The sequence below is a fragment of the Chiloscyllium plagiosum genome, chromosome 26, assembly GCF_004010195.1.
Source record: "Chiloscyllium plagiosum isolate BGI_BamShark_2017 chromosome 26, ASM401019v2, whole genome shotgun sequence".
NCBI lineage: Eukaryota > Metazoa > Chordata > Chondrichthyes > Orectolobiformes > Hemiscylliidae > Chiloscyllium > Chiloscyllium plagiosum.
The window spans coordinates 11,608,468-11,622,389 of record NC_057735.1 but is presented as its reverse complement, the minus strand read 5'-3'; the positions used below and the strand labels follow the sequence as shown (position 1 = coordinate 11,622,389).

The 13,922-nt window shown below is 39.5% G+C and overlaps 1 protein-coding gene across 2 annotated transcripts in view; it reads left to right on the top strand.

Annotated features, from left to right (window-relative positions):
- Window positions 1–13,922, top strand: part of LOC122563087 (S-adenosylhomocysteine hydrolase-like protein 1) — an 89,187-nt gene that overhangs the window by 53,636 nt on the left and 21,629 nt on the right. For both annotated transcript variants that reach the window (XM_043716500.1, XM_043716501.1), the window contains exons 3-6: window positions 271–414; window positions 4,950–5,050; window positions 6,589–6,691; window positions 12,348–12,442. In XM_043716500.1, the coding sequence (XP_043572435.1) occupies window positions 271–414; window positions 4,950–5,050; window positions 6,589–6,691; window positions 12,348–12,442 (443 nt within the window). The remainder of the gene's footprint in view (window positions 1–270; window positions 415–4,949; window positions 5,051–6,588; window positions 6,692–12,347; window positions 12,443–13,922) is intronic.

Here is a 13,922-nt window from a genome sequence, read left to right as displayed (position 1 = left end):
AGTCCCACAAAATGGCAGAGAATTATCTTAACCAAACTCTTTGCACAGTTTGGGCTGGTCAAGATGTTAGTAAAGGCTCTGTTTTGAGCATAATACATGTAAATTCTCTAATGCACAATATTTTTCTGCGGAATTTGTGGCATGTGCGTCAGTCAACGATGGTCCCTTTATATCTTGTTTCAACTGTGTTTTGTATTCCTTTACTGTTGGACCATTTACATTTTTTGTTTATTATATGTATCTCTCTGACATTGCCTTTCTCCCTTTTAGCTGCATCGTATACGGACAGTTCTGATGATGAGACCTCCCCAAGAGACAAGCAGCAAACTAATTCAAAGAACAGTAGTGACTTTTGTGTGAAGAACATCAAGCAGGCAGAGTTTGGTCGCAGAGAGATTGAAATTGCTGAGCAAGGTACGTTAGGGCAGAGATTATACTGGGTGCAGCAGTAGCTTATCCTTTTAGAAATGTTATCTTGAAATGTAAACTGAATTGGTTTTAGAGGTTACTTGAAGTTCTTTGGCAGTAAGTAGTCAGGCAAAATGCACTATAACATGAATATCTTTACTGATTTCTTTCACATACTCTGACTTTTCTTGGTCCTTCAACAAATGTCTCTCATTTTGTGAGATATAGGGTACTATTGCTATTATATTCTAATGGCCAATGGGCTGAACTTGATTGGTAAATTCCCTCTAGTCTTGCACTTCACCCAATAATTTGATACTTGCAGTACATGCAGAACCAATGTGCTTATTGGATCATGGTTTCTGCCTTGTTACTAATCTGTATAGATTTGAGAGGTGTTGCTCAGTCACAAATGAAATGGAGAATTTTCCCTCCTGGTCTCCCTCCTATTGGAAGGATGTTGTGAAACTTGAAAGGGTTCAGAAAAGATTTACAAGGATGTTGCCAGGGATGGAGGGTTTGAGCTACAATGAGAGGTTCAGTAGGCTGGAGCATTGGAGGCTGAGGGGTGAACCTTAGAAGTTTATAAAATCATGAGGGGTGTGGATAGGGTAAATAGACAAGGTCTCTTCCCTGGGTTGGGGGAAGTCCAGAACTAGAGGGAAAAGATATAAAAGAGATCTCGGGCAACTTTTTCATGTAGAGGGTGGTGCGTGTATTGAATGAGCTGCCAGAGGAAGTGGTGGAGGCTGGTACAATTACAACATTTTAAAAGGAAGAGTTTAGATGGTTATGGGCCAAGTGCTGGCAAATGGAACTAGATTAGTTTTAGGATATTTAATCGGCATGGACGAGTTGGACTGAAGGATCTGTTTGTGTGCTTCACATCTCCTTGATTCTAGGTGATGTGCTGAGAAAGATAGCTGGATCGGACCCTATAAACTTTCCCTCCATGTGACAGCATCTTCACTTTGGTGTCACCAGCCCAAATAGACAATGTTTACACTAATAATGACAGTCGTTGCTATTGACTTCTCTGGAGTGTCATAAATTGCAAACTTTCCATTGAAATCAGTGGCACTGTCATAGTGAGAAGGAATACACAGTGGTGTTAGTGAAGATCTCATATTTGAGTGCAAGGAATTCTGGATGTTTTCAAATAAACCTGTTTGGAAAATTTGTTACACACCTTTGGAGCTGGTGGGACTTGTGGCTGTACAGTCTCCAAAGTTGTGCTGAGTACCACCATTAGTGCTAATTAATATCATGATTTGGAGATACCGGTGTTGGACTGGGGTGCACAAAGTTAAAAAATCGTACAACACCAGGTTATAGTCCACCTGATGAAGGAGCGGCCCTCCGAAAGCTAGTGTGCTTCCAATTAAACCTGTCGGATTATAACCTGGTGTTGTGATTTTTAATTAATTTCAGACTGAGAAGAAAATATGCTTAATTCACACTGCCCTGTTTAGTCTGTTTCTGTGCTAGAATTAATTGTTTAGATTACATTAGATTAAATTCCCTACAGAATGGAAACAGGCCCTTTGGCCCAACAAGTCCACACCAATCCTCTGGAGAGGAACCCACCCAGACCCAATCCCCTAACCTATATTTACCCCTGACTAAGGCACCTAACACTATGGGCAATTTAGCATGGCCAATTCACCTGACCTGCACATCTTTGGATTCTGGGTGGAAACCGGAGCACCAGGAGGAAACCCTCGCAGACACGGAGAGAGCATGCAAACTCCACACAGACAGTCGTCTGAGGTGGGAATTGAACCCAGGTCCCTGGGGTTGTGAGGCAGCAGTGCTAACCACTGAATCGCCATGTATGAAGAATTATGTGAACTCACTAAAGCATTAATGCTTAAAAAGGCACATTATATCTTGGGCATAGCTTTTTTCATTGTTGTTATTTTGAATAGTTGGTTCAGCTGTGCTGGCCTCTGTTAAGAAACCTCAGACCATGGATGTATTCCAAAAAAAATGCTTAAGCTAGACCTGGAAAGAGGGTAGATGTGTTTTCATTAAAGTTGGTGTAAATCTGTGCTTAACATGGTGGTTACATGATTGACAGCTGACCTGTGGAATATTTTTGACGTCATACTTCATAAATAATTCCATCTAGAGACGTAGAGATGTACAGCAGGGAAGCTGTACATCTGCCTATGCTGACCAGATATCCTAACCTAATCTAGTCCCATTTGCCAGCATTGGCCCTTCCTATTCATGTACCCATCCAGATGCGTTTTAAATGTTGTAATTGTCCCAGCCATCACCACCACTTCCTCTGGCAGCTCATTCCATACACTTACCACCCTCTGTGAAAATGTTGCCCCTTCGGTCCCTTTTAAATTTTCCCCCTCTCACTCTAAACCTATTCCATCTAGTTCTGGACTTCCCCACCCCATGGAAGACACTTTGTCTATTTATCCTATCCATGCCCCTCATGATTTTATAAACCTCTACAAGGTCAGCCCTCAGCCTCTGATGCTCCAGCGAAAACAGTCCCAGCTTATTCAGTCTCTCCTTATAGTTCAAGCCCTCCAACCCTGGCAACATCCTTGCAAATCTTTTCTGAACCCTTTCAAGTTTCACAACATTCTCCCAATAGGAGGGAGACTGGAAATGCTCACGATATTCCAAAAGTGGCCTAACCAATGTCTTGTACAGCTGCAACATTGACCTCCCAACTCAATGCTCTGAACAATAAAGCAAAACATACCAAACGCCACCTTCACTATCCTATTGACTTGCAACTCCACTTTCAAGGAGCTATGAACCTGCACTCCAAGGTCTCTTTTTGTTTAGAAACACTCCCTAAGACTTTACCATTAAGTGTATAAGTCCTGCTCTGATTTGCTTTTCCAAAATGCAGCTATCTAAATTAAATTGCTGCTCCTCAGCCCATTGGCTCGTCTGATCAAAATCCCTGAGATAATTTGGGAAAGTGAAAGTAATTAAAAATTAACTTAGGAATGACCTCATGGATACTTTACTCTAAGAATTTTTTGTTAGTGAAACTGCAGAGTCTGGGACTCTTTGCCTTTTTTATTCCAAACAGTATTTCACATCAAACACATCAGTACACTTGCTGGTCACTATATGACTTCAAAAGGCTTATTCATTTCATGCTTCAAGATACTGTTCATTTCTCACAGGCTCTCACCATTGCATGGAGTTTTAGTGTTAGAATTTTAAACTTTTCTTCATTTTACTAAGATTATGTACAGGATTAAATTCCTGTAAATTGCTTTCAATAGTTAACCCTTTGAGTTAAATATCATGTGGTTGATCCTCACTGTTGTATATATAATCTAGGCTGATACATTAATGCAATGCTGATTGAAGTACTGCATTTTCAGTGATACTGTTATTTTAGCCAAAGGGTATAAACTGATGCATTGCTTAATACCTGCTTGTTTCAGCATGCAGAGTCTCAATTGTTACGCCACTGAAAGAGGCTCTTTTGGCTGTATTGCCTCCTGTTAATCTCCTGTCTTTTCCTCCTATCTCTGCACAGCATTTCCATCCAAATGATTATCCAACACCTTGAATGCCGCAATTGAACCTGTGTCCATGCAGTGCATTCCATATCGTAACAACTTGCTTCTCTATATCTGCTGTATCCAGCAGATTTGAAAACTACCAGATCTCCTGTCAGCCTCCAAAGAGATTCGTACCAACTTTAATTTGTCCTCATAACTGAAGATTCTTATTCCTGGCACGATGCTTGAGTGATTTTGATTTTATTGCTGATCCCCAAAATTAAACCAGGTGTGCTGATACCACAGAACCATACAGATGCAATTTTCATGCATCCTCTAACACATCCTTGCCCAATGTAAATACATTGGCTAATATCTCGCTGCAATGCCTCTGTGCACACAAGTACCATAATACTCCTGCGGAGGTGCAGAGGAAAGGGAAGGATGGGCTGGTAGTGAAGGATGAATGAAACTTATTTTCCATTTAACCCTCAATGCCAGCATCTGATTGACCTTCTGTGAAGTCAAATTGTTCGGTTTCCTGCGGTGTTTTGGGCAATTCATTGTAAATACTAATAACTGAGACACTAAGTTAGGACAAGTGAAGCAGCATTTGCTTTTCTAGTGTTAGGTTTCTGATCTGCTGTTCACACTTCAACAATGTGCAAAATAAACCACTCAAATGCAGGACCGTTGTAACTGAAACCAAAGAAGTAAACCCTAAAGTTATGGGTATTGCAATAGTTGATGACTGTAATAAAATGCAGTGATATAGAATAATCAGGCATTCTGGGGCTTGTTGGATGAAGTTCCAATTTTTCTACCACCCGACACTGTTCTTCAGGTCAGCTGATTGTCTGCAGTTTTTGTTGTTCTAGGTTTTTGGCTAAAAAGTTTCTAGAATACATTTTGTAATAATGATATTATGCACCGATGCATTGGGCCATGATGTCTTTTTCTATCTAATTTAACTAAACTGTGTAATTAGCAAATTATCTTCTTTCAACTAGTTCCACTGGTTATTTGATAATTGCTAATTATTTCTTCTAGAAATGTCAGCTCTTGTGGCACTTCGAAAACGAGCACAGGGCGAAAAACCACTGGCTGGAGCCAAGATTGTGGGCTGCACCCACATCACTGCTCAAACTGCGGTAAGTAACTGGTACAGTAACTTGGGTAGCTGTCAGTGGATTAAACTGTCAGACGTCATAAACTTATTTCTGAGATTCCCAAATTGTCTGGTGCAGAAAGCCGTTGCTGAGGAAATCAGAAATTGTACAGACTCAGGGATAGTCAGAGTGAAATGGACTAGCTGTACAAGCGCCATGGTTAAGATAATGAAGAGTTAGAGTATTATTTTGGAACTTGTTCTAAAATTAAGGTCAATGGGCTTTTGGTTTTCACTTCTCTGAAAGTTGCTTTTTTTTTAGGAACCAAAATTTTAAGTGCCTCAAAACAGCACTTCTATCAAATTGTGACTTGAGATAAATGACAAGACAAGCTACTTGTTGAGACAATTGCTGAAGTATTTTACTAACTTGATCTTTTATGACATGGAGAAATAGGGTGCTGAAGCAGGTTCAATTGAGAAGCCCACACAGCAAAAGTGCTTTCTATCAGCGTGAAAGCAGCTAATGTAATTGAAAAAAAAAGTTTTTCTCTTAGAGTTCAGTAATTTTTAAGTCAGAAAGATGTCGTTTAAAAATGGAAAAAACTGCTGTAAATCAGAAACAAAACCAGAAATTGTTGGAAACGCTCAGCAGGTCTGGCAGCATCTGTACAGAGAAATCAGAGTTAACATTTTGCATTGAGTGACCCTTCCTCAGAACTGATATCTCAGTTTTGTGGTTATTTTCTGTCAGGAGATCAGTTTTTAGTGAGATATTTACACCCAAGTTATGAGAAGCTCAGTTGCAAGGGCAGAAAGATTTAGACAAAATAAAAAAAAAAGGGCTCAAAGCAGCTTTACACAAATGAAATAAATGGGTTTTAAAACATAAGGAGTGGATCTTATAGCTACATTGAAAAGTTGCTATCTTCGGTTATGTGGCACATATGGGAATTGTATTTTTTTAAAGAGGTGTCTAATAAATATTTTCACTGCACAGAAGTGGTCAGTCTAACTCTCCAGTTATTTTGAAATTTAAACAGCAATTCACGTGCTTTTTCTGTTGGCTTTAGAGGGATGCCCTAGCTCTGGAAGCTGGGCTCTTGCCTAGTCATCATTAACTCATAATTAAATGAACTGGATTCAGTAAATCATCCCACCATAAATCCAGAATAAAAGCAGTTCGTGTGGCTCCATTGATGTACTAATTATCCAAAAAAGAGCAACAAATGGCATTCAGAACAGTGAGAGCAAAGGCTCAAACCAGTTTTATTTACACCTTTATAAGTGCTGTTTTATTGTTCATTATGTATAATGAAAGGGTTCCTAATAAAACGTGTTTGTTTTGTATTCATTTAATGATTCGGTCCTTCCACTAAACTAGTGCCATACTCTTAATGTCCTATCAATGTTCTTTGTTGGCAGAATTGGTTATTGGATTTAGCTAAAGTATTATATCCACATTGTGAGTCTCATTATAATATATCTATTTTTAATTGTGTTTCTAAAATAAAAGTTTCCATTTATATAGCTTTTTTTTCATGACTTCAAGATGTACCCTTCTTTATATGCTTGCTGCAGGTTCTCATAGAGACCCTGGGAGCTCTTGGAGCACAGTGTCGCTGGGCAGCCTGTAATATTTACTCCACACAGAATGAGGTTGCAGCTGCACTTGCTGAAGCTGGTATGTTCATATTTTATTTGGACTAAATTCATGCTTCTATGTTCCTACTTCCTTGCTGTGCTTTTCCAGTGCCACTCTTTTGATGTTGACCTCCAGTATCTGCAGTCCTCACTTTCTCCTATCTGGCCAACTGAGCTAATCAGCCCTCACTGCTGGAATTGTGATATTATGCAGGTTTCCAGATCAAATAGCAAATTGCTGTTATCAGAGTGCAAAACAGTGTACTGTAGAAGTGGGAGATGTTGATAGTTAATCGCACAAAACCGAGTTAAATAAAGCTTTTGTGTTTGCAATTTGGTGATAACTGCCTGCTTACCAAGCTCTGCTTGATCAGTATATCGAGAAATAAACATTTAAAAAAAAGGTGAAGTTTAGGATTGTAGTATTTCAAGTTCTGTGTCAAAATGTGAAACCTTGCAGTGGCACAGAACATATTTGGGCTTGTTGCAATATTTGCTTTTCCATGGTCTATTTAATTTAATTTTATCTCAGGGGCAATCATGTAGAGTGTTGTCCTGCCTGTTCCACTGATGATCTTGAACCAGGTAGTGACCTATAGATCATAAGTAAAAGGTTTACATGGCTATGTATATTTAAAAATACCTTGCAGCTGTTTGTGTAAAAAAAAAACAGACTTGAGTAATGTGGAAAATAACAAATCTGTAGTTTAGTCCCTGAAAGCACTTTTCATCTGCCTGTTACCTCCTTCCTTCTCCCACTCCTATCTATCCATTTTAAAATGAGCTGCAGCGAGTCTACGTAACGTGGCAATTAAATAATCTACTGTGCTAATTTTATCAGCAATCTGTCAAAATAAAACTTTCTGATCTTCTGTAAGGTTGAGCTTGCCCAAAATACTGTGTATGCATTTCCAAACTTTTTGGTAAAGAGATTTTGCTAATCAGTTTTTGCTCACTAACCTCAAATAACTTCTTGTTCTGTACTGCTTTGATTTTCTAATTCCCCGTCTTATTTAAAATTCCACCCCTCCCTATTTTTGCAATCTCCCCTAAATCTACAACAATAAGTAATCCGTATTCCTCCAATTTCTCCCCCACTCAGTCCCATTTGCTGATGCCCTGTTTGCGTTCCACCAGGGCCACAGCCCCTAACCACATTACAGCCTTACATTCCTGAAGAAGGGCTCATGCCCGAAATGTTGATTCTCCTGCTCCTTGGATGCTGCCTGACCTGCTGCGCTTTTCCAGCAACACATTTCAGCTCTGATCTCCAGCATCTGCAGTCCTCACTTTCTCCACATTACAGCCTTGGATAAAACAAAATGACAAAAGAGATGAATTCCATAGATGAGATGAGAGTGACTGCTCTTGACATCAAGGCTGCATTTAACCAAGTCTGACATTGAAGAGTCCTAGCAAAACTAGAGTCAATGGGAGGAGAAAGTGAGGACTGCAGATGCTGGAGATCATAGCAATACGACGGTTGGAGGAAGAACACCTCATCTTCTGCCTAGGAACCCTCCAACCACAAGGGATGAACTCAGATTTCTCCAGTTTCCTCTGCTTCCACCTATCGCATTTCCAATGCCCCTCCCCCAATCCCTCCTCCCTACCTTTTATCTTGGCCTGCTGGACACACTTTCCTCATTCCTGAAGAAGGGCTCATGCCCGAAACGTCGATTCCCCTGCTCCTTGGATGCTGCCTGACCTGCTGCGCTTTTCCAGCAACACATTTTCAGCTCGAGTCAATGGGAGCCGAGCAAAAGCCCTCTGCTGGTTGGAGAAATACATGGCACAAAGGAAGATGGGTATGGTCATTAGAGGTCAGTCATCCCAGTTCCAAGAATCCCTGGAGCATTCCTCAGGGTGATATCCTTGGCCCAAATAGCTTCAACTCTTTCATTAATATGAGCACAAGAGGGGACGTTTGCTCTATATTCAGCAACTACTCAGATACTGAAGCAGTCCATGTCCAAATGCAGCAAGACCCAGACCAAATCCAGGCTTGAACTGAAAAGTGGCAAATAATATTTTAAGCTGCACAAATGCCTGACAATGACTGTCTCTAACGAGACAATCTAGAACATAGAACATAGAACAATACAGCACAGAACAGGCCCTTCGGCCCACGATGTTGTGCCGAACTTCTAACTGTTCCTTGATAGTCAATGGTATTGTCATCACTGAATCCCCCCACTATCAACATCCTGGGGGTTACCATTGACTGACTATAAACTTTGAATTCAGACTTGTATAAATAGCACCTACAAGAGTAGGTCAGAGGTTAGGAATTCTGCACCGCCTCACTTCCTGACAGTTCAAAGCCTGTTCACTATCCACAAGTTAGAACTGTGAAATACTCCGAATTATTCTGTATGAGTGCAACTCCAAAAATGCTTGAGGCTTGATAAAATCCAAGACAAAGCAGTCATTTGATGGGTCCACATCCACAAATATCCGGTCTCTCCACCAATGCTCATTAGCAACAGTGTGTTTAATTTTCAAAATGCACTCCAGAAATTCACCAAGGCTGCTTAAGCAGCACCTTCCAAGCCCACAACCACTTCCATCTCAAAGGACTAGGGCTGCAGGTTAATGGGAATACCACAACATGAAAATTCTCCTGCAAGCACTCACCATCCTGACTTGGAAATATATTCCCATTTCTCCAATATCACTAGCTCAAAAGCATAGTTGTCCCTCCCTTAGTGTTGTTGGTCTACCTACAGCAAATGGACTGCAGCAACTCCAGAATGCAACTCACCACCTCCTTCTCAAGGGCAAATAGAAAGGGTAGTAACTGCTGGCTCAACTGATGATGCCCACATCTCAAATGAATTTGAAGAAAACTAATCTATCCTAATATTTCTTTGAGTGAGTTGGTGTAAAATTTTGTTTGATAATACCCTTTGTGAACTGCATCAGGGCATTTCACTATTAAAGGTGCTTTGGAAATCTACATTATGAATGAATTGGAATTGAATTAACATGTACAGCTAAACTTAAAAAAAAAACTGTGCCTGCCCATACTAATTTAGCTCCCTAATGCTTCCTGATTCTTTAACATTTCCAATACCATTCTCTTCTTTTGCAGCGCTCTCTCTGCCATATTTGGGTTGCAGTGAAATGCCTCAGTGTGGAGAAGGCAAACGTAGTTGTGGCTGTCACTTGTAGAATTCTGTGATATCGTTGTGCTGTCTGAATGCTTAACAACAACTTCTATTCATTTCAATGAAAATATTTTCTTCTAATTGTAGTTGCTATGTGGCTTGCGTGAGCATTCCCAAGTAAGGGTGCCCAACTAACTGACATAACAGTTGATGTATATCTCAAGCACTGAAATGTGGACTTGGAAACAGTCCAATCCCAAGGCTTGACTTCAGTGGGGTTCTAACCATACCAATGGTGTCCACTTTAAATACAATGCTGAAAATTGTGTGTGAATGCTCTGTCAGGTCACAGATTGGTTGCAGTAGCACCACTGAAGCAAAATCTGCAGGACCTGTAGGGACAAACTGTAGGGCTCCTAATGTAGTGTAAATATAGTTACCTTGCCTGTAATGAGCTTCAGAGTGTTTGTCTCCATTTACGCATTTAACATAAAAGCATCTTTAAAAAGTTGAAGGCAGTGATGACCCCATTCACCCGTAGCATATACCACTCTTGTTTTTTTTAAAAGAAGTTGGCATAAGGCTAACTAGAAAGTAGTCAAGAAATGACAAGCAAGAATAATGGAAAGATATATTTTTTAAATTGAATCTGTTGAGGAAGTAATGTCCTCTGAGCTTTTTGGCAACTAACACTGGTTTGGTAGCCAACTGCAGTGGCTGAGAACCAAATATTATTTTCCATATGTGACATTTGTTAAAATTCCTAAGATTGAGCGGAGGATCTATTTTCTTTAAGAAAAAGAGATCCCGATCGCTTCAGTATTTGATGAGGCAGGCAAATTTATCTTAAGTTGTCACGAGATGTACAGATATCAGAGGTTCCCACACCCTCTGAGGTCAGTGCGTGGCAGGGGGGTGGGGGGGAATCCATTGTCTTAGCCCAGCAACAAACTGCAGCTTTACGCAGTAGCCCTGATCTGGGATCCAGATTCTGCTGCTCTTCTTTTGAAGGGCAAAAAAAAAAGCCACTCCATTTCATTTCGATACTGGATCAAGGAATGGTGAAATTATGGGAGTGTACTTGAGAGAAAATACTTTGTGTAAACAGAAATTATTGGTAAAAAACGTGGGCAGGGTTATGCGTGTAGCTGCACTAAAATTATGAACACGTCTTTTGAACAGAGGCATGGTTTGTCTCGGCATAATTCTTTCTATTAAATTTTATATGGGCAGCTAGTCCTGTGATTTTAGTAGATGATATATTGCCTTATAAGTAAGTGTGAATCGGTTAGATCTGTTGGCCTGAAATTCCTTTCATGAAGATGATAGACTTCTGATTTTTCTTCTCTGTTAAAGGCACTTAATGAACCTACTTCAATATTTGACTTTCGAGCATGCTAACCTGAGATATGATTTTACAAATGGGCCTTTAAGGCAATATAAACAGCAATTTTCTGTTTTCATTAATACAAAAATTCTCCCCCAAGGACTCCCCAGACTGCTCATCAATTGTTATTAGAGCTAATCTATTCTTCATTTGCATGCTCTTTTTTTAAATTAAACTTTTTGAAATTGTGTACAATATTTTGTTCTACTTTTGTTACAAGCCTAATGTTATTACAAGCAAGTCTTCATTTATTTAAAATACCTTGTCTGTGTATAAAGTCGTGGTCAACTCTTATGACCATAACACATTTAAACAATCAAAGCGTGCATTTGCCCAATTAAGCATTTGAGGTTGATAGAGTATAATACTTTTGCAATGCTGCATTACAATGATGCTGTATCAGAAGAGACATGAATGTATGGTCCTGTCTATTTATAATGACTGTTAAAGGTTTAAGGAAGAAAAGAAGAGTCAGTATTCTTCAATACCAAGATCAAATACCCTGCAGTTGACCACTTTTGTCCAGTTAAATGAGTTCCTAAAGTGCAGCTGATTTCTAATTTGACTATATCATTTGCAGTATATCCACTATATTTTTAAAAAAAATAATAGTGATGTATTTTAAAACAAAGTGGTAGAGAAATGCAGTATATTGACAGAATCTATGGAGAAGGCAATAGAGTTAACATTTCAAATCAAATTTGACTCTTTGGTGTTGTGTTGCATTAGTGCTCTCTTTGTCAATTTGATAAAAATTTCTGTGCTATGACCAACTAGATATGGTTAACAGGCATGCTTGGCGTTTATAAAATGTCATCTAATGAATGTTGAGTAGAACAGTGAATTTAATTATGTTGGTCTTTACAAGCTTAGTAAAGTGCTCTCACCCATGTAATATCATCAGCTGATCCTTTTTAAGTTCTCACACTGAACATTGGGGAGCCTAATTCATTTATTACCCTTCCTGCTGTGAAGCTTTTTGCATTACATATTTTGGAAGTGGTGATCTGATAATCATGGAAAATCTATGTACGGTCACTCAGTCAACTGTGTGTGTCTGTCTATGTATGGTCACGAAATCAAACTCTGTCCAGTTTTGAATTATTTTAAGCTTGTTACTGTTAAGTTTCAAATATCCAAGCATTTATCCATAATTATTAATTTTCTTTCACTCCCTACCCTCATACCCACTGCCTCAGGATTTGCGGTGTTTGCTTGGAAAGGGGAGTCCGAAGATGATTTCTGGTGGTGCATCGATTGTTGTGTTAACATGAATGGCTGGCAACCAAATATGGTAAATGTGTTATTTTTCTAATTAACTATAGGAAGTTCTGATTGGAGTTTCTTTCACGAAAGAGTTCCATGCTCAGAGACTTTTTCCTAAATTTCCACTCTTTCTCATTAACAATTTGAAGTTGATTCTTCATTACTAACTTCTCAGTCAGAGGCAATAGTATTTCACTACTCACTATACCAAACTTTTTCAGATTTTTAAAGCCTCACTTAAATCTTCTCTCAGCTGCCTTTGTTCTGTGGAATAGTCCCAATAGTTCAGACCTCTTTTGGCAGCTATAATTTCTGATCCTTGATATGCTGGCTTTATAGACCATTTTACAAAATGAACTATGAAAAACTGTACACCCTATTCTGAGCTGTAACCCTTTTTTTAATTTTACAAATTTATCATTACTTGTAGTTGCTTAGACACTTCTTGAGTATTACTTTGGAAGGAGACATACTATCAAAGATTATTATCAAAGAGTTTAATCTTGCATTCATCAGGAAAGAGTCCAGAATGCCAGTTTTCAAAGGAAACAAGGATTTACACAGCATGAGAAACCGTGCAATGTAAATTGCTGAACCCTTTCAAGGATTGATGAAGGCATAGCAGTGGATGTGATCTATATGGACTTCAATAAAGCATTCAACAAGGTTTCTCAAGACTGGTTAACAAGGTTAGATCTCATGGAATACAGGGAGAAGCAGCCATTTGGGTACAGAACTGGCTCGAATGTAGAAGTCAGAGGGTAGTGTTGGAGTGTTGTTTTTCAGACTGGGTGCCTGTGCCACAAGGAGTGCCACAAGGATCAGTACTGGATCCACTGCTTTTCATCATTTACATAAATGATGTGAACATGGGTGGTACAGTTAGTAAGTTTGCAGATGACACCAAAATTGGAGGTGTAGTAGACAGCAAAAAAGGTTATCTCAGATTACAACAGGATCTTGAACAGATGGGCCAATGGGCTCAAGAATGCCAGATGCAGTTTAATTTAGACAAATGTGAAATGCTGCATTTTGGAAAGGCAAATCAGAGTAGAACTTATATATTTAATCCTAAGATCCTGGGGAGTGTTGTTGAACAAAGAAACCTTTGGGTGCACATTTATAGTTCCTTGAAAGTAGAGTTGCAGCTAGATAGGCTATTGAAGGCTATGTTTGGTATGCTTTCCTTATTTGGACAGAGCATCGAGTATAGGAGTTGGGAGGTCATTGCGGCTGTACAAGACTGTACAAGTTGGGAGGTCATTGCGGCTGTGCAGTTCTGGTCTCCCTCCTATCGAAAGGATGTTGTGAAACTTGAAAGGGTTCAGAAAAGATTAACAAGGATGTTACCACAATGTTTGAGCTACAGTGAGAGGCTGATTTCCCTGGAGCTTTGGAGGCTGAGGGGTGACCTTATTGAGGTTTATAAGATCATGAGGGGCATGGATAGGGTAAATAGATAAGGTCTTTTCCCTGAGGTGGGGCAAGCCCAGTAGTAGCGGGCATAG